Source organism: Schistocerca cancellata, chromosome 5, assembly GCF_023864275.1.
Source record: "Schistocerca cancellata isolate TAMUIC-IGC-003103 chromosome 5, iqSchCanc2.1, whole genome shotgun sequence".
In the NCBI taxonomy this organism is placed as follows: domain Eukaryota; kingdom Metazoa; phylum Arthropoda; class Insecta; order Orthoptera; family Acrididae; genus Schistocerca; species Schistocerca cancellata.
In genome coordinates this window covers 128386415-128413690 of record NC_064630.1, presented here as the reverse complement: position 1 = coordinate 128413690, position 27276 = coordinate 128386415, and the positions used below count along the sequence as shown (strand labels likewise).

The following is a 27276-nucleotide window of genomic DNA, read 5'->3' as shown; positions in this document are numbered from 1 at the left end:
GAAAGAGAATTATCGTATTTTCTCTTGGCCTCTTGGAGTTGATAATAACTGCTGTACACGTGCTTTTTAATAATTCTCTTTATCTGTGGGAGGACCTCCGCGTAACCGAAATCGTCATTTACATGTGCTGATTGTTCGTGCTTATCTATCCTGCAATTTTCAAACCTACTGATGTAATAATTGAAGCTGTTTAACCGCTCTATCAACAAACTCATTCCACTGAGAGAGTTATACCGCAACTCGTTTTGGATCACAGTTATTCCAGAACAGGGATCCTAATCTCAGTCTCATACAATTGCACAGCAACCCTGGCAGTCAGTTTCGGCAACATGCCACAGAATTCAGACATCTCACGAGATCAGGGAGCGTAACGCGGAATTATTCGTAAAATTCTCACCAGAAACTATTACAAGTTACTGAAAGTATTGATTTATACTTTTATTACAATAAAGGTTCTAACGGTCAATTATTCAATACAGTATATTCCTACATCTATTGAAGTCCAAGCTTTGGTGTCAAAGAGCAAAGATTGTTTCGTTGGCCCAAAGACACCTTAGAGTGCTATCAGAAACACATAGTGTTCTATAGTGACAAAATGTCTTGAATAAAGTTACATCCATAGGCGGAAGCAACCATTTCAAAATATGATGGCATATATGTACCTAAATTTGAAGTTTGTGAAGATTGTTGGTGGATGATGCTATTCTATACAGGGTGTTACAAAAAGGTACGGCCAAATTTTCAGGGAACATTCCTCACACACAAAGAAAGAAAATATGTTATGTGGACATGTGTTTGGAAACCCTTACTTTCCATGTTAGAGCTCATTTTATTACTTCTCTTCAAATCACATTAATCATGGAACGGAAACACACAGCAACAGAACGTACCAGCGTGACTTCAAACACTTTGTTACAGGAAATGTTCAAAATGTCCTCCGTCAGCGAGGATACATGCATCCAACCTCCGTCGCATGGAATCCCTGATGCGCTGATGCAACCCTGGAGAATGGCCTATTGTATCACAGCCGTCCACAATACGAGCACGAAAAGTCTCTACATTTGGTACCAGGATTGCGTAGACAAGAGCTTTCAAATGCCCCCATAAATGAAAGTCAAAAGGGTTAAGGTCAGGAGAGCGTGGAGGCCATGGAATTGGTCCGCCTCTACCAATCCATCGGTCACCGAATCTGTTGTTGAGAAGCGTACGAACACTTCGACTGAAATGTGCAGGAGATCCATCGTGCATGAACCACATGTTGTGTCGTACTTGTAAAGGCAAATGTTCTAGCAGCAAAGGTAGAGTATCCCGTATGAAATCATGATAACGTGCTCCATTGAGCGTAGGTGGAAGAACATGGGGCCCAATCAAGACATCACCAACAATGCCTGCCCAAACGTTGACAGAAAATCTTGATGACGTGATTGCACAATTGCGTGCGGATTCTCGTCATCCCACACATGTTGACTGTGAAAATTTACAATTTGATCACGTTGGAATGAAGTCTCATCCGTAAAGAGAACATTTGCACTGAAATGAGGATTGACACATTGTTGGATGAACCATTCGCAGAAGTGTAACCGTGGAGGCCAATCAGCTGCTGATAGTGCCTGCACACGCTGTACATGATACGGAAACATCTGGTTCTCCCGTAGCACTCTCCATACAGTGACGTGGTCGACGTTACCTCGTACAGCAGCAACTTCTCTGACGCTGACATTAGGGTTATCTTCAACTGCACGAAGAATTGCTTCGTCCATTGCAGGTGTCCTCGTCGTTCTAGGTCTTCCCCAGTCGCGAGTCATAGGCTGGAATGTTCCGTGCTCCCTAAGACGCCGATCAATTGCTTCGAGCGTCTTCCTGTCGGGACACCTTCGTTCTAGAAATCTGTCTCGATACAAACGTACCGCACCACGGCTATTGCCCCGGCTAATCCATACATCAAATGGGCATCTGCCAACTCCACATTTGTAAACATTGCACTGACTGCAAAACCACGTTCGTGATGAACGCTTACCTGTTGATGCTACGTACTGATGTGTTTTATGCTAGTACTGTAGAGCAATGAGTCGCATGTCAACACAAGCACCGAAGTCAACATTACCTTCCTTCAATTGGGCCAACTGGCAGTTAATCGAGGAAGTACAATACATACTGACGAACCTAAAATGAGCTCTAACATGGAAATTTAGCTTTTCTGGACACATGTCCACATAACATCTTTCCTTTATTTGTGTGTGAGGAATTTTTCCTGAAAGTTTGGCCGTACCTTTTAGTAACACCCTGTATAGAGAAGACCTTCACGCAGTAGATGCTTTGTTGAGCAAGTGGGAATAAGCACAACACAAACAAATGTTATATAGTGGGCATAAACAGCTGTTATTGTTTGATTACGCGACTGCTAAAAAAAAAAATCACTGTCAGTCCATCAAATAGCTGGGAGTATGCTTAGGGGTGAGTTAGAACAAAACGACCACATAAAACTAATCGAAGGAAAGGTAGGTGCCGTACTGAGATTCATTGGATAAATCCTCAGGAACCGTAATCCATTTAAGACAGAGGAAGTTTACGCAAACGTCCTTCGCCCGACACTTCATTATCGCTTGTCAATCTAGAGTTATTACCAGGTAGTATTAATAGAGGCAACACAGAATATCCGAAAAAAACAGTATGTTCTGCCACTAGTCAGTTTAGTAAGTTCGAAGTCGCGAAAATACTCACATAATTCCTGCGGCAAATTACTGCTAAAATTCCTGGGACGTTCGTTTATCAGTCAGCACGTTGCACCCTTCTACGCATATCTTGTCGGAAAACCATTAAGATGAAATTAAGGAGATTCGAGCTCGTATGATGGCTTAAAAAAGTCGTTCTGTCTCGGCTTCGATCTCTCACGTCTGTACATCGAGTTATTTATCACTTTAGGCATTAAGTAGGATACATTTCCTCAACCTCTGAAGATTTAAAAGAGGTGTCTTGCCCATTAAAAGGGATTGGGAATGGCGGGGGCTACCCTTTCACCGCATAACGTGGATTTTGCTCACAACTGCCCTATCAGTGCGACTTTCCCTTACCTAGAACGGAGGACTGGGGTTGAATTTCATACGGATTACCACAGACAAGGGTCGTCGGCGCATCAGAATGGATCAGGTACTGACGCAAGGATCGTCTATCTGACTGCATAAAAAAATACCCACCACGATCAAACAAAAACTACTCATTGGATTTACAATCAATTTTATCATCTTGAAAGGAGCACTTACAGTAGGGAGCCTTGCAATGCTAGCATTTCCTTGATCTCTCTATAAATGGGGTTAACACTTTTCATTGAATGTCGGAACCGGCCTAGGTGGCCGAGCGGTTCTAGGCGCTACAGGCTGGAGCCGCGCGACCGCTACGGTCGCAGTTTCGAATCCTGCCTCGTTCATGGATGTGTGTGACGTCCTTAGGTTAGTTAGGTTTAAGTAGTTCTAAGTTCTAGCGGACTGATGACCTAGAAGGTAAGTCCCATAGTGGTCAGAGCCATTTGAACCTTTTTTTTTTTTGAATGTCGGATTAAAAGCTCCACATTTTATTAGAAATCGAAATTACACTTGTGCAAACGAAGTATAATTATTGAGTATACATATCTTTTACCTATGGACGTTAATACAAGACTGAGGGGCGTAGGGGGATATGGCCTAAATTCAGCAGTCACCCACAATACTAGCGTTCGAAATGGACAAGGAAAGGTGGGAGCTGACCATTCAGAAAAGAATTTACTCTAATAATTAGTGAAAGGTAAGAGTCGGGATCCAACAGCTAATACGTAAATATATTGAAAGGGCAAACTATGAAATACTTGTGGATGCACGTTATTAAAGCGGCCTTCCGTTTGTAAACTAATAAAATTCATAAAACTCATTCTGCAACACCCTGATTTACGAATATGAATAACAAGAAACGCGGGCCATGTTACTTCTGATTCAATTTAGATATCGTGTGCAGAACTACTCGCCACGTGTTCACACGTGGGCGACAAAGAAGGGAAACCTAACACGCAAAGGGCGTTATGAAATGTTCACTAATATCGCGGAGTGTTGCAGAAAGAAAGAGATTCTCTGAAGGCGAAGTAGGTACGAGGGTGGTTGAATCATACCGATAGTGGTGACTGAGAGTCCCACGTATGTTTTGCTTACTGCAACCGACCAGGCCTCTGGCGCCAAATCCAAAAACAAAATAGCAAAATGAGGACGAAATAAAAGTAATGAGGCGCAAATCCTCCCGAAATTAAAGATCACACAACACTTTAATATGCATTCGCGACTCAATCAACTTCTGAACCTAGGAAGAGCGCGCATGCTTACCAGCTTGCAATCGTCTTCTTCTGGATCTCGCCACCGACTCCTCACGACTGCTAACCGCCTACCGGCCGTTGCTCCAGCGGAGCCGGGCCTTGTGGGGGTGGGAATTGGCGCATTTTTCGCCGGCCAATCAGGAGGTACGGATCTGTCGCCGACCTAGCTGCCGTTCAAGCAGACATTCCTGACTTTGCGGAATGATTCGTGATTGGATAGAATTTAGTCAGGGAGGCCTCTCTACAGAGCCAAACGTGCAGGAGAAACTGAGCTTCAGGTTGGTACATCCACGTAGAAGAATAAGAAGAAGGACTACTTTGGCTTCTCCAAGTCGTTCAAACTACCGGCCCATGCTTCCAAGTCAAAAGTTCAGCGCGGGAAAAGGAAAGCCAACAAGGCTAGCTGATGGAGACTGCTCAATAGGAAATAAAATAAAAGTAGCTTGCTCCAATCCTCTCTCCAGTTTCATTATGCTGTCATACTGAAAAAAAATCAGCAGAACAGCAGGCCATTGCCGTATTAGTAATGATAATAATATGACTACAATATCATAAATCGTAAATAAGTGAAAGAAGTGCACGGTAGATGCACGTCTTTCAGATTCTTTCGTTTTTATGGAAAGCAGTTCATCCACATTCATAATTTCAATATTTGAAATGGGCAAGGGTAACATGAATTGCATTCGTTTGCTAATATTTCACGGATCCTTTGCAGGAAGAAGGCAAAGAAGCAATTTAAAGAACTATTTTCTTCAATATTTGAGAGCCGCAAGATGCGACGCACTGAAAACGTTTATACTATGGAATGACTCATCATCGCGAAATATTATTGTATTACGGTACATCTACATTTATACTCCGCAAGCCACCCAACGGTGTGTGGCGGAGGGCACTTTACGTGCCACTGTCATTACCTCCCTTTCCTGTTCCAGTCGCGTATGGTTCGCGGGAAGAACGACTGCCGGATGGCCTCCGTGCGCGCTCGAATCTCTCTAATTTTACATTCGTGATCTCCTCGGGAGGTATAAGTAGGAGGAAGTAATATATTCGATACCTCATCCAGAAACGCACCCTCTTTAAACCTTGGACAGCAAGCTACACCGCGATGCACAGCGCCTCTCTTGCAGAGTCTGCCACTTGAGTTTGCTAAACATGTCGGCAACGCTATTACGCTTACCAAATTACCCTGTGACGAAACGCGCCGCTCTTCTTTGGACCTCCTCTATCTCCTCTGGCAACTCGACCTGGTATGGATCCCACACTGATGAGCAATACTCAAGTAGTCGAACGAGTGTTTTGTAAGCCACCTCCTTTGTTGATGGACTACATTTTCTAAGGGCTCTCCCAATGAATCTCAACCTGGCACCCGCCTTACCAACAATTAATTTTATATGATCAAGCCACTTCAAATCGTTCCGTACGCATATTCCCAGATATTTTACAGAAGTAACTGCTACCAGTGTTTGTTCCGCTATCATATAATCATACAATAAAGGATCCTTCTTTCTATGTATTCGCAATACATTACATTTGTCTATGATGAGGGTCAGTTGCCACTCCCTGCACCAAGTGCCTAACCGCTGCAGATCTTCTTGCATTTCGCTGCCTTTTTCTAATTCTGCAACTTCTCTGTATACTACAGCATCATCCGCGAAAACCGCATGGAACTTCTGACACTATCTACTAAGTCATTTATACATATTGTGAAAAGCAATGGTCCCATAACACTCCCCTGTGGCACGTCAGAGGTTACTTTAACGTCTGTAGACGTCTCCCCATTAAGAACAACATGTTATGTTCTGTTTTCTAAAAACTCTTTAATCCAGCCACACAGCTGGTCTGATATTCCGTAGGCTCTTACTTCGTTTATCAGGCGACAGTGCGGAACTGTATCGAACGCCTTCCGGAAGTCAAGGAAAATGGCATCTACCTGGGAGCCTGAATCTAATATTGTCTGGGTCTCATGAACAAATAAAGCGAGTTGGGTCTCATACGATCGCTGTTTCCGGAATCCATGTTGATTCCTACAGAGTAGATTCTGGGTTTCCAGAAATGACATGATACACGAGCAAAAAACATCTATAGTTGTACAACAGTATTAACACTGATTATAAAAAAATTTAAAGCACTAGAATTTTATCAAGATGCTCTTCAACGGATTGAAAGGAGGAGCCCAAAAGAAATTCTCTAATTCAGACTTACAGCCTATCATACCGCTTATCAAATATTTAATATGTTCTGGTAGATTCTGTAAGACATTCTGAAACATACCCTTAGAAAAATTATACACGACTGTGCTTAAACTGACACACAATATTTTTTAGCGCAACGCAATCTGACCTTCAGAAATCCCTACAAAGGAATGGCCCTGACTAACATTAACCTGTACCTTTCACAAATCACTTACCTCGCCAAAAATCTTCGTTACTCGAACTACTGCAATACAGCGAGCGCCACTACTGCCAGCTAAATAAAAGATTCAAACTACGGAAGTCACTAACTACTGATAGGGATAGTTAGCAAATGAAAGATTTTAATAGAGAACAAACAATGTATTTACCTTAATAGTCATAATATATATAGCAGTTCATAATATCCAGTATAACAAATTTCAAAACTCCGCCATCTCTCTCCCCACATCCACCACTGCTGGCGGCTCACCTCCAACTGCGCAACGCTACGCGCTGTTCACATCCAGCTGCCGCTGCGCAACACTACAATGGCAGACAACAATGCAAACTAGCCACAGACTGCACACAGCACAGCCAGTGATTTTCATATAGAGCGCTACGTAACGTTGCCAATAAGAAAACATAAACAGCCTACTTACATAAAGAAAACATAAACAGCCTACTTACATAGCCCCCATGCTCCCCACAAAAAATTTTACAAATTATTTTGAACAGTGGCCAATAATGATTTGAAAACATTTTTCATAATTACAATAACAAAGATATTCAATGCACACACTGATTTATACAATGTTAGTCAAAAGCTAAAATTTTCTCACAGTCCATAAAGACAGTCCAGATTGTTCATCACTGTGAAATTGCAGTGTTTTTCTCAAAGTCAGAGCAGTAAAAGAAAATGCACACGGAAGTAGTGGATTTCCATGCAGTCTTGAAGAAGTAGTGTTGTCCTTCCAACGGAAAGACAGTGCTGACTCTTGACATGTTGACAGGTAATGGGCCACAACAGAGCAAACCCACAGCAGAGTCATTCGACGTTTTGAAGAAGATTGGTAGGTAGGTCATCACAGAGCAGACCCACTGTAGTCCTGGTAGAGAGTATGGTATTGGTGGGCCACCAGAGGTGCAGACCCACTGCAGTCCTTGTAGAAATTGTGGACAGGCCCACTGTAGTCCTGGTAGAGATTGTGGTATTGGTGGGTCATCAGAGATGCAGACCCACTGTAGTCCTTGTAGAGATGGCCAGCAGCCATCTGTTGTGACTGTGCGGGTGCACAATCACCATTGAAGAGTCTTGCAGTTAATATAGCAAGTCCATAATCACCACTTGTGCACTCACAAAGTTTTTGGAATTGTCCTTAGAACCAGCAGTGCTGTTATCCAGTCCCTTGCTGAATTATTAACACACGTGCAAACACTAACAGTCCCAACTTATCACATATTGTTCATATACTATGACCAACAGAAAAGTGTGCAGTGAAACGTAACTAACAAGTTAATAATATGATGAACTGGTATCAATTACAATTTTATAACATAAGAATACAATTACAAAGGTACAAAATACATCACTAAAGAACATAACAATACAGATAACATTTGTAGTACAGGCTTTACAACAGAATAGAAATAAACATATACATCAGTGTTATAGGAATTATGACATAAGTAAATACATAAAAGATCAGAATAATTATTGAAACATCAACTTCATACATGAGCATTAAAACAAAACAGAATAAATAATGTCTAAACATCTTTACAAAGAAAATAACATATTATCAGAAAAATTCTACAACATAGCTCTCATTAGCTAAACACATAAAGACAGGAAAAAGACAAATAAACAAGGGTACATAAACACATAGTGGGATAACACAAGGAAAGGACAGGGTTTGTTTTCAGTGCAACATTTGGTACTGCAGTCCAACCCAAAACTTCATTCCATAGATCGTTCGTCTTATTTCAACCTTTGCTTCCACCAAAAAAATCCTATCGAAGCATGCTTTCTGTATTTTTCTCGTATAACCTCTCAGTGCATTTCTTCAAATTCATCGCAACTCATTCTCTTATAGGCTACCCCCTCTTAAGCTAACTTAAATCTACTGAACTCAGATGCTAAACTAAGGGACGAGGCAATGCAGTAGCACAAAACAATTAACACAAACAGCAATGACAAAAAAAATGGAAAATTGCAAAGCAAGCTACAGTAAATCTAAATTACCAAGCAATGCAACATTACAACTAGTATGAGCCAATGTGCAGCAACAAGAAAAATAAATCAGTAGTAAAACTAGCTTAATAGAGTAATACAAAGTGAAATTTAGTAGCACTATGCCTGGCAAACAGCAGCAGCAACTTATATCTAAACATGACATAGCTCAAGCAAAAAAAAATATTACACTAAAGACAACAATGCAGATAAGGGAAATGTATATTCACATCTTAATGTCTATGTAATTAAAGTGGTGCACCACAAAAACTAATTCTACAAAAAATTACCAAGTACTTGAAAAGAAAATTATATATGCAGTTATTGTTATCAGTCCCTTCTTATTGTTCTTTCCATTCCAAGAGCTCCTTTTTCGAAGAATGTGGATTATACAATAATTATTTAATAGATCTGTTGACAGAAAGCGTTCACATTAGCAAATGCATCTAAGTTTATTTTATAAAACTAATGCTGCAACACAGCTGGAAACCAGATATTAAACAAAATGAATAAATAAATACATAAAGCAAGCCATATGGCATTTCTCTCAACTAGAAAGACAGTAGTCATAATCAGGTGTATAGACATAAAATATTTCTCGTCATTTCATTAGGCATTTCAGTAAATCATAAATTAAGAGCTCCACAGTGTAATCATATGTTTTCAAGTTTGAGCTTGTCATATTTGGGATGCTTTCTACAAAGGAATGTCAATAGCGAGGATAAGGGCCTCCCTTTTTTTTTTACCTGTGCCTCTGGAAAGGCACACCCTAATGGCTTTTTCTCCAGGCGGTTGGCACACCTGGCTGCTCACAACGCATTACTTCATGGTCACTTACCTTTCTTACCGAAATATTTACGACAGCAGTTTCTGCTACAGTGACAGTCTCATATAAAAATTTCACAGGTCGAGAATTTACGTTGCAAATGTGTAGAAACAAAATCCTATAAATATAACAGTGTCCAAAAAATTTTCGCCGGCATTGTGATACATTCACGCATATACACACACATTTCATAACTCTTAAAGTACGTTTCTTGGTTTCCAACATCCTTTTCATAAATCAGAGTCCCTAACCACTACTCCTTGTTCCTTACCTTATTACACATATACATATTCGTCGACACTTCTTCAATATTTCCTCATAATAAATACATAGCATAAGCTTATTGATCATAAACATACCTCAACAGCATAATACACATAGTCATCGTAATAATAACATCATAACACCTCAGTTAAATGTCAAAAACGTCGTAGCTTTCTGCAATAATTTCAAAACCTACAGAAAATTCTCTGCTCATTTCAGTAGTGTCATCTACCTCAAACATACTTTAAAAATCATGATCTCATACCAAATACATCATTCAAAGCTCTCATGGTATCACAATGGTTCCGAAAAAATACGAGCAGTTCATACAGTACAGACAAAATACAATGTCGTAAGTGTGAAGTTATCCAACTGTGTAATTGTGTAAACATGTGTCACTGACATAGTAGAAAAAAATGTTTATCTCTCAGTTAAATGATCAGATAGCTGTGTAATTTGTGTGTTAGAGAAATATGGTACCGATGTGTAAAGTTGTATAAGCAAATACCATATTAGCTAGGGCTCCTTGTGCTTGCCAAACACATGGTACACAAAGTAGGCATGTACCCCCCTGAGCATTATTGTAATTATACCCTCAGGTGTTACAGATTACAACAATGGAATGAAATGTATCACAGAAAACTTTCTTTGTAATTCAAAAATCTTTAAAAATAAATGTTTTAGTACAAAATTAATCACTGAAATGCATGTCCTGTAGCGCTAAATGTGCATCTTGTTGTAAGATAATCTCTGTGGAAGTGTCGTAGTTATTTTCCTCTGAAAGCTAAGTTCTGCAGAAGCCAATGTACTTACCTCATGATAAACAAAAGTGAAATGCTTTGCGTAGAGATATCTTAGTTATTACGCTTATTGTTGTGATGATGAAAGTACCGTGCTGTAACGTATTGTTGTGCTACAGAAAAGGCTGTCTCCTTCTAGCTATACCACAAAAGTTACTACTAAAACATGTTTTACTTTCCAGAATAATACAGAAAAACTGTGCGGATATAAAACAGATACACCGCAAAAGCAACATTGTAAATTATCACTCGTTAGCAGCGTCGTGATAAAATCGTGTAGCTGTCACACAAACCAACCACTGTGTCATCTGGCATTTCACAGAAAGCACCTCAAATCCAGAATCCACTCTCAAGCAAACCAAAATGTTGCATGAAAATCTCATTAGCAGTGCCGGTATATGTTCCAAGTATGTGAGCCTTATAGTCGTTACGCGATTGTGCAACTAACAAGCAAGAATGTACAAACAACAACACTGCGTCATCTGTTCACTATAACAATGCATTAGTAATTTCTGTTTAAATAAGTTCTCTTGGTTCTTGACTGGATATTTAATTCCAAACACTGTTGCATGGTAACAGTTTCTAAAGCATACTAGTAATGTGAAGTGAAACGTTTTATGGCAAAGACAAAGTTAAAAAGCTGATTATCTTTCAATAAACGGTTTTACATTTGAGATGTGGTGTAACCCTTTGCTCTTCTCAGTACGCAGAGTTTCAACTTGAATGCAATTATCATGCGGTATTCGTCCGTAAAGAATACTGGAATTTTGCTCAAGGTTAGCGTCAATGTTATTTTTCCCTGAGCCAGCGGGCGCAAGTGGCTGCCTGCGGTGTGAGTCATTGTCTGTTTCTTTGTTGGCGCGCATCGTTACTGGGATTAGGAGGCCTAACTTCTACAAATTCACCGTGACGAGAGGGCCCAGCTCTGTTAGAATCCTGCCAGTTCTGATGAAATTAAGGTCTGTCGTTATGATTATATCGTCTGTCGTCATGTCGGTAGATTCCATAGTTTCTTTCTTGTCGGTTAAGTGGTGGAGAATTTCTCCCTGAATTATCACTGCACAGTGGACCGTTGCGTCTGAAGTTATTCTGTCTCCCGTGATAATAATAGTTCTGGTTGCCAAATTGTCTGTTTCTATGATTGTCTCTGTCATATTCATTACTATGGAAATGCGATCTTTCTCTGTAACTATTACTCTGCCAGTGGTTGTCATACGGGTGGTGTCTGTTTTGGTCACGATTTACGTTGTAAGAATAGGCTTTTCGTGGCCAGTTATCGTTTCTGTCGTTACGGAATTGTGACGGATGTGACTTGTAGTGATTGTTTTCCTGTTTTCGCATCCCGTGACTGTCTGTGTCAATTTGTAATTCTTGTAGGAGTCCCTGAAAAGCTTCAATGTCGTCTTTGCAACGCCCTGCCAAAATAATATTTCTTAAATGTTCAGGCAATTTCATTAAGCAAATGCGGATGAGTTCTGAAGGGCTGTATGGGTTTGAAAGATATTGATTCTTATGCAACATGTCTTCAAAATATTTGACAAGGCTGGAAAATTCAGATTGTTCAAAGTGTTTCATCATCATGATGCTATGTTTTACTCGGTCTTGTGTAGCTTGTGACCAATATGCTGAGAGGAATGCATGGTAAAATTCTCCTTCACTGTGACAATCGTGAATGACCGATCGCATTCTTACAGCTGGTTCATTCTCCAAGTAGCCACACATAAATTCTAGCCTGTGCTCCAGTGACCAGTTGGGAGGAAAACAATGAGAGAATTGATGGAGCCACGCTTGTGGATGAATGTCGTTGGCAGAATTCTTAAACGTTTTGAATTTACGTGTAGTAATGAACAGCTTATAGTCAAAATAATCGTGTCGGCGAGTAGCATATCGGTCATTGTTACGTCGTGTCGGCGGTTCCATCTCAAAATTCGGTGTACCTTGCCAGTTTCTTTCATAATTACCGAAGTGCCCTGAGTTATTATTTTGTGGCTGTTCCGTATTTCTATGTCCCTCTTCCCGTATTGGAGCGCGAGTGTCCTCTGAAATACGTAATTCTTGTATTACCTGCGTCAACTGATCTTGTACTTCCCGGATTTCTCTTTTGTACTGTGTATTGATTTGATTTTGATTTTGTTTGAATTTTCTAATTTGTTCATACTCTTCTGTGTCAGTGAAGGCTACAGGTCTTGTGTCATTCAGATCATCATCTACCTTTGCAGATAAGTTAGTGAACTGATCCGAAAGTTCGGCTACTTTCTCCGATAGTGTACTTATTTCCTCAGTGTGTTTTTCTGAACCAAGTTTCAGAGTGTCCATTTGTGTTGAAATCGTATCTACTGTGTCCTTTAAGTTTTCTTGAGTTTTTGCAAGTTGCGTAACCGAATCGGTAGATGCAACTGAGTCAATTTTAGCTTGCAAGGTGTTGTGATTTTCATGAACAATAGTTTGCAGTTCTTTTATGGCTGCTTCATGATTCTGTAATGCATTTTCATGACGCGAAAAAATAGGTTGGAAATGCTCACAAATTTGTGTTTTTACGTCATTACAGACTTTCTGGCATTTCGATTCAATGTTATGTAACTCAGCAGTTAATCTTCACGTGTTTGTTCGAGAGTTTGTTCCAATGAGTCTAACTTTTGAAGCTTTTGCTGTGTTTGTCTCTGATTTTGTTCCATTGTGTGTAACTGTTGCTGTGTTTGTCTCTGGTGTTGTTCCATTGTGTCTAACTGTTGCTGTGTTTGTCTCTGATTTTGTTCCATTGTGTCTAACTTTTGAAGCTTTTGTCCCATTTGTTGCATTAATTGTAATAACAATGCTCTGGTGTCTGAAACATGTTCCTCAGTGCTTTTCGGCAGTGAATTTGCACCGGCAACATTCACATTTTGACAAGCGGAAAATGTGTCTTGACTCATTTGAGAAAACGGTGAGAACCCAAAACCTGAGTCTACAGTATTTGCAATATTGTGTTCTGTCATTCCCAATTCCTGAGCGAGCTGTTGCCGACCGATCGATCGATAATGCTTCCCTGTTTACTACCTGTTTCACTGTCTACACCATTATTTGACGCCCGCTCCATTTCCCTGTGCACAGTTACCAAATTACTACTTTGAATATTAGTTAATTCATTACATGGTGGCGTTAACACACTGCTTTCGTCTTCACTGTCATTTCTCAGTTTACTTTGGAGCCTAGTGTTACGTTTTTCACACGCCATTATTGTCACAATATTTCACACGACAACACAGAAAAACACAATTTGAAGAGCAAAAATAGGGGAACACATTAACATAGCACTGAAAATAATATCTAGTTAATTGCAAGCGTAGCTGCGAAATACTTGGTGCAAATCTACATGCATGCCACAACTGTTTTACTGTACAACAATGAAAGGCTGCAACTACAAAGGAGATTCTCTCTATAATTACGCGCTAGCAATAAACAAAATCTACACTAATTACACAAACTACAAGAAAAAATCAGAAGATTCCAGTGAGGTATCCTCGGCTAAGGGTCGACATATGGAACGTCCCCTTAGAAAAATTATACACGACTGTGCTTAAACTGACACACAATATGTTTTAGCGCAACGCAATCTGACTTTCAGAAATCCGTACAAAGGAATGGCCCTGACTAACATTAACCTGTACCTTTCACAAATCACTTACCTCGCCAAAAATCTTCGTTACTCGAACTACTGCAATACAGCGAGCACCACTACTGCCAGCTAAATAAAAGATTCAGACTATGGAAGTCACTAACTACTGATAGGGATAGTTAGCAAATGAAAGATTTTAATAGAGAACAAACAATGTATTTACCTTAATAGTCATAATATATATAGCAGTTCATAATATCCAGTATAACAAATTTCAAAACTCCGCCATCTCTCTCCCCACATCCACCACTGCTGGCGGCTCACCTCCAACTGCGCAACGCTACGCGCTGTTCACATCCAGCTGCCGCTGCGCAACACTACAGTGGCAGACAACAATGCAAACTAGCCACAGACTGCACACAGCACAGCCAGTGATTTTCATATAGAGCGCTACGTAACGTTACCAATAAGAAAACATAAACAGCCTACTTACAGAAAGAAAACATAAACAGCCTACTTACAATTTGTACCCGTGAAACTACACTGAGGTGTGAAAAGTCGTGGGTATCTCCTACTGTAGTGTCAGACGTCTTTTCGCCCGGATTAGTGCAGCAACTCGACTTAGCGTGGACTAAACAAGTCGTTGAAACACCAGTGCAGAAATATTCAGGACTTTGTGCACGAACTGATATCTCATTATGTCCCGTTAATATTGTATGGGAATCACGTCGGCCGATCTGGGTGGTCAAATTGTTCGTTCAAATTAGCCAGAATGTTTTTCCAACCACTCATGAAGAATTGTGGCCAGATGACATGGCTCATTGTCATCAATAGAAGTTCAGTCTTCGTTCGGCTGCAAATAATTTTCAAGCAACGGAAGATAATTATTTCCAGTCAATGATCGTTTCAGTTGGACCAGAGTGCTCATCCATTGTATGTAAACACAGCTCACACCATTATAGAACCACCACCAGCTTGCACGGTTCCTTGTTGATCACTTAGGCCCATGGCTTCGTGGGGTCTACGCCATCAGCCCTTGCCAACCGAAATCGGGACTCAGTTGATGAGCCCACGGTTTTCCAGTAATCTGGGATCCAACAAAAATTGTCACAAGCCGATGAGAGGCGCTGCAGGCGATGTCGTGGTGTTAGCAAAGGCACTGTGTCTGTGGTCTGCTGTCATACCCCATTAAAGCCAAATATCGCTGCACTGTACTAACGCATACGTTCGTCCAAAGTCCCACACTGATTTCTGCGGTTAATTCACGCAGTGTTATTTGTTCGTCAGCACCGAAAACTCTACGCAAATGTCGCCGCTCTCGGTCGTTAAGTGAATGACTCCAGCCATTGCGTTGTCAGTGGTGAGAAGTAATGCCTGAAAGTTTAGTATTCACGGATCACTCTTGACACTGTCGACCTCGAAATAATGAACTCCCTACCGATTTCCGAAATGGAATGTTTCAAGCGTCTAACTCCAATTACCATTCCATTTTCAAAGTCTGTTAATTCCCTTCGTGCATCCATAATCACTATGGAACCGTCTCCACATGAATCTACTTAGTACAAATGACAGCTCTGCTAATGCATTGCCCTTTCATTCCTTGTGTTCGTGATACTGCCGCCATCCGCATATGCGCATGTCGCTATTCCATTACTTTTGTCCCCTCAGTGAAAGATTGTCCAGTCATAATTTTCACTATTTTTTTTGTTTGTGAAAAGAGGAATATCAATGATGAGTCAAACTGCACTGATCCAAAAAAAAAAAAAAAAAAAAAAATTCAAGAACATGAAGGAGTTGCGCTACATAAACGAAAATTGGTAGTCGTGTTTCTAAAAAAATGGTTCAAATGGCTCTGAGCACTATGGGACTTAACTGCTGTGGTTATCAGTCCCCTAGAACTTAGAACTACTTAAACCTAACTAACCTAAGGACATCACACACATCCATGCCCGAGGCAGGATTCGAACCTGCGACCGTAGCAGTCACGCGGTTCCGGACTGCAGTGCCTAGAACCGCACGGCGGTTTGCTTCAAATACACGTTCTAATGGTCATGAACGTTAGTTAGCTTTGACGTTGCACATGTTTGCACATGTTGAGTTGATGTTACTCAAGAACGCTTCAAAGGATACAAAGACGTTCTTACCAGCAGCTCACTGAGTTTAAAAGACATCGTGTAATATGGCTACGAGAAGCTGGATGTTCCTTCTGCGACACTCCAGAAAGACTTGTCCGGAATCTAGACACTGTACGTAATAGCTGGTGACGGTGGTCACAAGAATGTACGGTCGTAAGATGACCGGGCTCCGGATGGCCACTTCGCACTACCCTGAGGGAAGACCACTGAGTTCGGCATATGGTTCTAGTGCACCGTACTGTATCTGCAGCAGCAATCTGAGCAGCAGTTGGCATCACAGTGTCGCAACGAACAGTCACAAATCGGTTACGTCAAAGACATCTCCAAGTCAGACGCTCTGTAGCGTGCCTTCCAATGATCTCACCTGGCCGCCAGTCACGACTTCAGTGGTATCCAGGTAGAGCTTGCTAGAGAGAAGGGTGAAGATATGTTTTCTAATGATAGCCGGTCCTACCTAGATGCCAGTGGTGGCCATGTGTTGGTTAGGAGGAGGCCAGTTGCTGCAACCAACCTGTCTGCGTGCTGGACACACAGCACCTACACTTGGAGGTATGGTATGCGGTGCGATTTCGTTTGACAGCGGGAGCACTCTCGTGGCTATCCAACGCCCCCTGACTGCAAATTTGTACGTGAATATGGTGATTCGACCTGTTGTGTTGTCATTCAGGAACAGCATTCCAGGGGGTGTTTTCAAACTGGATAATTCTCGCCTCACATAGCTGTTGTAACTTAACAATCTCTACAGTGTCGACATGTTGCCTTAGCATAATACGCGCTGTACTATGCAGCCACAGTTACAGTAGGTGTTGAAAATGGTTTCCATGTGCGTCAATGCATGCGTGTAGGGGCCCTAACGTGTTTTGTCTCACATGTCCAGTCGGCCAAGTTGCTACCGAACAGCGTCAAAGGGAGAATGAATACGCGGCTCGAGTGTCTCCATGTCTGGAATGAGCTCTGCATTCACGATACTTTTGAGATGGCCCCATAACGAGAAATGGCACGGGTTGATATCCGGTGAACGAGCAGGCCAGGCAACTGGATCCTCTCGTCCGATCCATCAACAAGGGAAGACACGGTTGTGATGCGTCCGGGCCGGCCGGGGTGGCCGATCGGTTCTAGGCGCTACAGTCTGGAACCGCGCGACCGCTCCGGTCGCAGGTTCGAATCCTGACTCGGGCATGGATGTGTGTGATGTCCTTAGGTTAGTTAGGTTTAAGGGGCTCCGGAACGCCCTATACTTGCAATGTTAAAATAACGCTTATAAATTACATCTTTCCTCACAAAGTATTTGAGGTAGGAAGTTGAACTTTTTACAGATTATTTATTGGAATATGGGCTACAACTTAACACAGGGATTTTACAAAAATTTTGTTCCGTTATTAAAGATGATTTTTTTCAATTGTAATGAAAATTCACAACATTTTTTTGCAATTTTTTATTTATACATTCAAAAATATACAGTTTTTTGGAAAAAGGCTGTGTTAAATTATGCAGAAGGTACTGTGTAACATTTACTGAAAGTTTGAAACAAATATGTTAGGAAGATCCTTAGAAAACATGTAATTAGTATGAGAAAATAAAAGTTTTGGGAATCGAGCGACAAAGATTGGATTAACTTTTTAGTGCATTCCAGGTCCATAGGATGGATTATCTTCATCCTCTGCAAACTCCTCCTCCAGCTTCCTCTTGTTCCTCCTCCTGTTTACTCTTGCTTGTATTTATAGACTCTTTACAGCCCTGTCTGCAGCCCGAAGGCGTTCCTTGTCTAAAGCAAGCATCGCTCGTACCATGTTAGAACCTATCTTCATTCCCATATTTCTAAATACCTTGCACCTTACAATGTTGCCATCATTGAAAGTCGCAACAGCCCTCATACACACCACAGTGAAGTGTTTCTAATCCAACAAATACAATCTTGGGGATTCTCGACCATATAACACTATTTACACTTTCATTGGAGTTTTGAGTTTTTCCGTGAATACACTTTTTCAACAGTTCAGGTGCTGCTAAGTCTCTGAAAATAGGTTTTATCACCTCCATTATGTACCTGATGAACACGGACGTTAATAATAACACCATTTGACAGCAGTTTAACAGCGCCACAGTGGGTCACGCCCATGTAGAACAGATTTAAAAAAAAAAAATTTAAAAATAGTTGTAGTCTTCGGAATTGAATAAATTATATATCTATTAAAAGGTAATAGTCTGCAGATTCAGAAAACGCAAAAAAGTAAAATTTGAACTTTTCATGATTTTGAGCCTTTCCGGAGCCCCTTAATTAGTTCTAAGTTATAGGGGACTGATGACCTCAGAAGTTAAGTCCCATAGTGCTCAGAGCCATTAGAACCATTTTTTATGCGTCCGGACGTTAACGACGGACTGGGCTGGAGCACCATCATGTATCTACATCTACATTTATACTCCGCAAGCCACCCAACGGTGTGTGGCGGAGGGCACTTTACGTGCCACTGTCATTACCTCCCTTTCCTGTTCCAGTCGCGTATGGTTCGCGGGAAGAACGACTGTCTGAAAGCCTCCGTGCGCGCTCTAATCTCTCTAATTTTACATCCGTGATCTCCTCGGGAAGTATAAGTAGGGTGAAGCAATATATTCGATACCTCATCCAGAAACGCACCCTCTCGAAACCTGGCGAGCAAGCTACACCGCGATGCAGAGCGCCTCTCTTGCAGAGTCTGCCACTTGAGTTTGTTAAACATCTCCGTAACGCTATCACGGTTACCAAATAACCCTGTGACGAAACGCGCCGCTCTTCTTTGGATCTTCTCTATCTCCTCCGTCAACCCGATCTGGTACGGATACCACACTGATGCGCAATACTCAAGTATAGGTCGAACGAGTGTTTTGTAACCCACCTCCTTTGTTGATGGACTACATTTTCTAAGGACTCTCCCAATGAATCTCAACCTGGTACCCGCCTTACCAACAATTAATTCTATATGATCATTCCACTTCAAATCATTCCGCACGCATACTCCCAGCTATTTTACAGAAGTAACTGCTACCAGTGTTTGTTCTGCTATCATATAATCATACAATAAAGGATCCTTCTTTCTATGTATTCGCAATATAACCACATAACCCTTCGAATCATCAATGGCACTTCTTCTAGCAGGGAGGCAATGTCACCAACAAGAAACGCTGATAGTTCTGGCTGTTAGGCGACGTGGCATGAAGACTGGTCCTAAAATAAGGTTGCCGTTTATCCCGGCCAACGCATTCTGGTTGCATCGAAGCTGATGATTCGCTGTCACGATTACATGAGGGTTCTGCATAACATCACATACATGACCGTTATGAAAGTTGAAGATACCACTCTGTGTTAAGGGTGCTTCATCTCTGAATAGGATGGATGACACAGATCCCAGAATCGTGGTTGCCTGGTGAAGAACACCAGTGACAAAACTGCTCCCTATGTGGAAAATCTGTCGCTAGTAAGCCCTTCATATGCTGTAAGTGGGGAGGATAGTAACAGTTGTCACGGTCGTCTGGCTTATCCGGTACTGGCGGGCGAATTGCCTGGTACAGACACGGCGCTCGCCTACCACAGTGTTAACCACATTTCACTCCGAGTCTGGTGTCCAAACATTCCTGGTACATCCTAAATGTTTTCCTGCTTCCTGAAACGACCGTGTTTCAGACAAACGGCGCAACACTGTTGCAAACTTGGTATGCTGCGGTTGCTGTCGGGGAGGACAGGTGTCCTGATACAACTTTTCTGCCCGCCGCGTGTTGCCATTTGTCTTTACGTAAGTAAACATCATGTACGCAAGCTCTCGATTGGAATACGGAACCATTGTGTACAACACTGTATCACACCCACTACAACGTAACTACAGAAAATAACCAATTAGAATGGCAGCAGAGAGCGCTAGCACATGACGTATGAGGAAAAGCACCACCCTCTAGGAGGAAACCATGCATATTGTAACTGTGGCTGCATGGTATAGTGGGTTCAAATGGCTCTGAGCACTATGGGACTTAACTACTGAGGTCATCAGTCCCCTAGAACTTAGAACTACGTAAACCTAACTAACCTAAGGACATCACACACATCCATGCCCGAGGCAGGATTCGAACCTGCGACCGTAGCGGTCACGCGGTTCCAAACTGACGTGCTTAGAACCGCACGGCCGCACCGGCCGGCGGTATAGTGGGTATCCGACGGCAGTCTCTGTTACAAAGTATGATTGAATAAATATTCTCTAGCATGGAAACCTATTTCCGGACATAAGTTTATTAGACCGATCAATCCCTAGAGTTTGTACACGGTGGAAAAAATCACCCATCTCCCCTCTCTGTGTTTCCCGTCTTAGCTCTTTAATTTCGGCTTTCGATTTTAATTAAATTGACGAATAACTTCTCATGAAACAGCTGGTAAACAACGATAATTTTATATTCTAAATCGACACTGCGAATGCGTTAATCAAGACTAGTGAAGATGTAGGTCTAAGAATAAGTAAAGACAGTACTAAATACCTGGTTACTAGTAGAATGCCAATAGCAGTAGATCAGGAAATGTTAAGAGTTGGAGACATGCAGTTTGAAAAAGTGAACGCATTTAAGTATCTAGGCGTGGACATCACTTCGAGAAATGAGATCGAATCCGAACTGAAGAAGAGATTACGGGCGGGAAATGCGTGCTACATCTCACTGAATAGATTACTTTCATCACGGATATTGTCTAGGAATTTAAAGATTATACTATACAAAACTATTATTCTACCAGTTATGCTGTATGGGTGTGAGACTTGGTCTCTCACTGTGCAAAATGAATAGCCGTTTCGAGTACTTGAAAACAAAATTTTGAGGAATATTTTCGGAGCAAAAAGGGATGACATTAGCGGAGAGTGGCGGAAACTGCATAACGAAGAGGTTCACGAAATCTATTCAAGCCCTAACATAATCAGTATTATTAAATCACGTAGGCAGCGATGGGCGGGTCACGTAGCTCGAATGGATGAGGGCAGGTCAGCACGCAGAGTACTGGTAGGACACTTAGAGGGAAAACGTCCTGTGGGGAGACCGAGGTGTAGATGGGGGGACAATGTGAAGGCTGATTTGAGGAGCCTAGGTATTGAAGGTAAATGGAAGCAAATAGCCCAAGACAGGAACAGATGACAAAAATGCGTTGCTGTGGTAATGGATTCTCGAGTCCGGTATGACCAGTGAGTGTGAGTGTGAGTGAAATCAACACTGAGGGCCGCTTTGTGAAAAAAAAAATCTTCTCCTAACTATGGGATGAAGCATTAGGAGTCAATAAATTTTATTTCTGAGATGTTAATCCTTCCGCATCCATTTTATTCTCACTAATTCTACCGTATTACTAGAAACGAGACGTTAACATAGGCAATGCTATCGACACAGGTCTAGAGGCCGTGATACTCTGAGAGTGTCAACTTGTAAAGAACGGTGCTGGAACAGTTTTGGGGTAACTCCTGGCTGTCAGAATCGGTAAGGGGGACGGAGGGATCGTGAGCAGGTGATGTGGCCAACAGCGAGTATCAGCGCCGGCAATGTCTCGTTTGCTCATCCCTGATTTAGACAGGCTGTTGTAGAATGTCAAAACCCCATTAAAAACGTCGCAAAGTCTTATCCTCTCTAATCTCAAAGCATGTACGAAGATCCTTCGGTGCACCAGTAAAGTTTAGTTTGTAATGGAATGTCACCATTATTACAGGAACATTTTTGATTCCTTTTCGTCGTCCGCGGAGGCCAAGCGGTTCTACGCGCTTCAGTCCGGAAACGCGCGACTGCCACGGTCACAGGTTCGAATCCTGCCTCGGGCACGGATGTGTGTGATGTACTTAGGTTACTTAGGTTTAAGTAGTTCTAAGTTCTAGGACACTGATGACCTCAGATGTTAAGTCCCACAGTGCGCAGAGCCATCTGAACCACTTTAATTCCTTTTCTATCCAAAACCTAACTCATCACTTCAACAGAAATTCCTCAACGCCGACATATGTTCTTGCAGTTGCGTGCAGCACCTGAGCTCCCTGCTGGGGCCAATCATTCTGGGACAGTTCCTCATGGACATGGTCACCATCAGTGCCACCGCATTCGTCGCCATAGCCAATGTAAGTAGTCTATTGGTTTTCATTCTAATGAAAGTAGCTGCAGTAATGTCTAACGAGTCTTAAAGTGATACTACAGACATGGAAAAAATTGTGTGTCATTTGCTCTTTCAACTGTGTTTGGGCTGCTAGTGACCCCTGCATGAAGAAATTTTTATAAATCTAAGACAATATGAGTTACAATACGATTACTTGAAATTTATGTGTTAACAAAAATGGTGGACTGTTATTAATAACAGTTATCCAATCAATATTGCAACCTTATTGGCTGTTGTTTGGTTTCTGTTCATTCTGGTGCTACTTACAGTGTCCAGTCATAGTATCGGGACCACCTGTCAAAAGCCTGAATAACCAAATTTTGAAGTGCGAACTGCTGAGAGACGTGCAGGAAAAGAGTCAATAAGGTCTGGAAAGTGCCGACAGGGATGTGGAGGCAATCAGAATCCAGCGCCAGGGACAGCACGTACCGTGAGCTGTGTCTCACGTTGCGGTGTCCTGCAGATAGATGCCATCTTGTCGAGAAAAAACAATCTGCATGTAGAGGTGGACGTCATCGCCAAGGATAGATGCATCTTGTGATGACCCACTGCGTCTTCCAGAATGAGGAGATCACTAAGGGAACGCCACGAGAACAGTGCCTAAGCCACAACGCTCCCTCCTTTGGCCCTTACCCTGCTGGCGATTGTTGAAAGGTGTTTGCTTTCACAAGTTTTACGTCCGATGAAGCATAAAAACATGGTGCGTCGGAAAAGGCCACCTATCGCCGCTCAGTGGAAGTCTGCCTACGGTACTGGCGTGCAAATTCCACCCTCCGTCGCGTATGAACAACAGTCAACATGGGTGCATGAAAAGGTACCTGATGCAGAGGCCCTCATACGCAGTAACTTTCGCTAAACGGTCGTTGAGAAGATTCGATGGTAGCCCCTTTGTTCATTTAGTGATCAGCTGATCAACAGTTGCACTTCTGTTCGCCCATACAGATCTCCGCAGTCTTCTTTCACCCCTGACTCCTATGGCCCGTATTGGACGACAGTTCTGTCGGCGTCAATTTTGGATAGCGCCGTTTTGCTATCCTTGGCATACTTTAACCACGACGGCACGCGAACAGTTTACAGAATTAGCCGTTTCCCAAATGCTTCTACCCTTGGCCAGAAGCCAATGGTCACGTCCATTTAGACAGATAAATCGATCCGTTTCCGCATTACAACAACACTTTTTCCCGCTTCGAGCCGACATGTTTTATACAGGGTGGTCCATTGATAGTGACCGGGCCAAATATCCTACGAAATAAGCATCAAACGAAAAAACTAGAAAGAACGAAACTCGTCTAGTTTCAAGGGGGAAAGCAGATGGCGCTATGGTTGGCCCGCTAGATGGCGCTGTCATACGTCAAACGGATATCAACTGCGTTTTTTTTAAAGATAGGAACCCCCATTTTTATTACATATTCGTGTAGTGCGTAAAGAAATAGGAATGTTTTAGTTGGACCACTTTTTTCTCTTTGTGATAGATGGCGCTGTAATATTCTCAAACGTATAAGTACGTGGTACCACGTAACATTCCGCCAGTGCGGACGGCATTTGCTTCGTGATACATTACCCGTGTTAAAATGGACCGTTTACCAATTGCGGAAAAGGTCGATATCGTGTTGATGTACGGCTATTGTGATCAAAATACCCAACGGACGTGTGCTATATATGCTTTTCGGTATCCTAGGCGACATCATCCAAGTATCCGGATCGTTCTCCGGATAGTTACGTTATGTAAGGAAACAGGAAGTGTTCAGCCGGATGTGAAACGTCAACCACGACCTGCAACAAATGATGATGGCCAAGTAGGTGTTGTAGCTGCTGTAGCGGTTAATCCGCACATCAGTAGCAGACAAATTGCGCGAGAATCGGGAATCAGAAAAACGTCAGTGTTGCGAACGCTACATCATCATCGAATGCACCCGTACCATATTTCTATGCACCAGAAATTGCATGGAGACGACTTTGAACGTCGTGTACAGTTCTGCCACTGGGCACAAGAGAAATTACGGGACGATTGCAAATTTTCGGAACGATTTCTATTTAGCGACGAAGCGTCATTCACCAACAGCGGTAACGTAAACCGGCACAATGTGCACTGTTGGGCAACGCAAAATCCACGATGGCTGCGACAAGTGGAACATCGGCGACCTTGGCGGGTTAATGTATGGTGCGGCATTATGGGAGGAAGGACAATTGGCCCCCATTTTATCGATGGCAATCTAAATGGTGCAATGTATGCTGAAATCCTACGTAATGTTCTACCGATGTTACTACAAGATATTTCACTGCATTACAGGATGGCGATGTACTTCAAACATAATGGATGTCTGGCACATAGCTCGCGTGCGGTTAAATAGCATATTTCATGACAGGTAGATTGGTCGTCGAAGCACCATACCATGGCCCGCACGTTCACCGGATCTGACGTCCCCGGATTTCTTTCTGTGGGGAAAGTTGAAGGATATTTGCTATCGTGATCCAATGACAACGCCTGACAACATGCGTCAGCGCATTGTCAGTGCATGTGAGAACATTACGGAAGGCGAACTACTCGCTGTTGAGATAATGTCGTTACACGTATTGCCAAATGCATGGAGGTTGACAGACATCATTTTGATCGTTTATTGCATTAATGTGGTTTTTACAGGTAATCACGCAGTAATAGCATGCGTTATCAGAAATGATAAGTTCACAAAGGTACATGTATCACATTGGACAGCCGAAATAAAATGTTCAAACGTACCTACGTTCTGTATTTTAATTTAAAAAATCTACCTGTTAACTACTCTTCGTCTAAAATAGTGAGCCGTATGTTTGTGACTATTACAGCGCCATCTATCACAAAGCGAAAAAAGTGGTCCGACTAAAAGATTCATATTTCTTTACGTACTACACGAATATGTAAAAAAATGGGGGTTCCTATTTCAAAAAACGTAGTTGATATCAGTTTGACCTACGGTAGCGCCATCTAGTGGGCCAACCATAGCGCCATCTGGTTTCCCCCTTCAAGCTAGACAAGTTTCATTCTTTGTAGGTTTTTCGTTTGACGCATATTTCGTGAGGTATTTGGCCCGGTCACGGTCAATGGACCACCCTGTGTACCCTCCATTGGCAGTGTTGTCACCGGCCTTCTGTGAGTCGTTATTGCATGTTGACGTTGAACGTAGACAGTGGTCACATTAATGTGATATGGATACCGTTTATGACCGCTAGTGATATCAGTCGAAGAAAAACTGGTCGAGAAACTGCACTAGAACTGGACCATAGAAAGTAACAACTATCCTTATGATGGATTGTTGGAAATGACGTAACATATTGGAAGAAAATAGGCTGAGATGGTTATACTTTTATAGGAACTAATTTATAGAGTGGAGAAGAAGTTGTGGCGCAAGAATTCTAGCAGGATTGCTCAATAGGCTTGATGTTTAAGAAGTGTAGCAAAATGGGTCTACATAAGCGCGCGCTCGCCTATATAGTGGACACATGACTATGAAAGTATACTGAAGTGGCATAGCAACGGGATGCAGAGCGTACTTGTGTGTAAGGTTGGTTGAAAGTTGTGAAGTAGATTCGGAATACTGAGGCAAATTTAATGATTTGACAGAAAATTAGTGTGAAGGACAGAAGACGTAAGCGACAAGCAAGCTGGTGCACATCCCTTTCCAGAATTTGAGGCATTGATAATTTTTTTTTCTTTCTGATTGGTTTGATAGAGCCAACCATCAATTTCTCTGCTGTGCCAATCTCTTCATCTCAGAGCGGCTCTTGCACTCAACATCCTTAATTTTTTTAATGTATTCCAATCTATTTTACTCCGTAGATTTCACTTTTTGCAGCTCCCTCTAGTCGCGTGGAAGTTATTTCCTAATGTCTTAACAGATACCCTATCATCCTGTCCCTTCTTCTTGTCATTGTTTTCCATATGTTGCTTTCTTGGTCGATTCTGCGGATAACATCCTCATTCCTCACTTTTCAATCCACCCAATTTTATACATTCTTCTGTAGCATTACATCTGAAATATTTCGATACTCTTCTGTTCCGGTTTTCCCATTGTCCATGATTCACTGTAGTACAATGATGTCCTACAAACGAGCAATACAAGAATTTCCTTTCTCTAATTAAGGCCTATGATGGATACTTGTAGAATTCTTTTGGTCAGAATGACCTATTTGCTGTGCTAGTCTGCTTTTTATGTCCTTCTCGCAAAATCTGTAATATGATACTTTACTTAAAAAGTAGCAGAAGTCCTTAACTTGGTCTATTTCGTGATCATGAGTTTTGTTAAGTTTCTCGCTATTCTCATTTCTACTACTTGTGATTACTTTAATCTTTCTTCGTTTACTATCAAACTTAAAGGGAGAAAAGATTTACGAGACATTACAGTAAGTGAGGATAGGTCAGATAAAAAATTTGTAAATATGGCGGATGATGGTGGAATGCAATTCCCAAATTCGGCTTTAGAGATCTTTCATATTGCTGCCGTTCTCTTGGAAGGGTGATAGTAGTGTTCATGTTAGCTTTTATCTGAGGGTTTTACATGTGCGGAGATGGAAATTTTTGTTGTTTTCTTGTGTAACTTGATCTTGGCTTCTATAAGGATTCATTTTATGTCTTCATTGGTTACAATAAACTATACACCATACATGAGATAGCGTGTGATGTACTATACTGAAAACAACACTTCGATTAACTGATAGGTGGAAACCTTCGCTAGCTGTTTATTGAGTATATGTTAACTTTTGTTTACTGTGTTATGACCAGACTTTTCATTGTTTAGCAACGTTTGCACGAAACAAT

At 41.8% G+C, this 27276-nt stretch overlaps 1 protein-coding gene across 1 annotated transcript in view; it reads left to right on the top strand.

The window, feature by feature from the left end:
- LOC126188393 (odorant receptor 82a-like) overlaps positions 1-27276 on the top strand; it is a 139463-nt gene that overhangs the window by 57557 nt on the left and 54630 nt on the right. The window contains exon 5 of the mRNA XM_049929994.1: positions 22347-22449. Within this exon, the coding sequence (XP_049785951.1) occupies positions 22347-22449 (103 nt within the window). The remainder of the gene's footprint in view (positions 1-22346; positions 22450-27276) is intronic.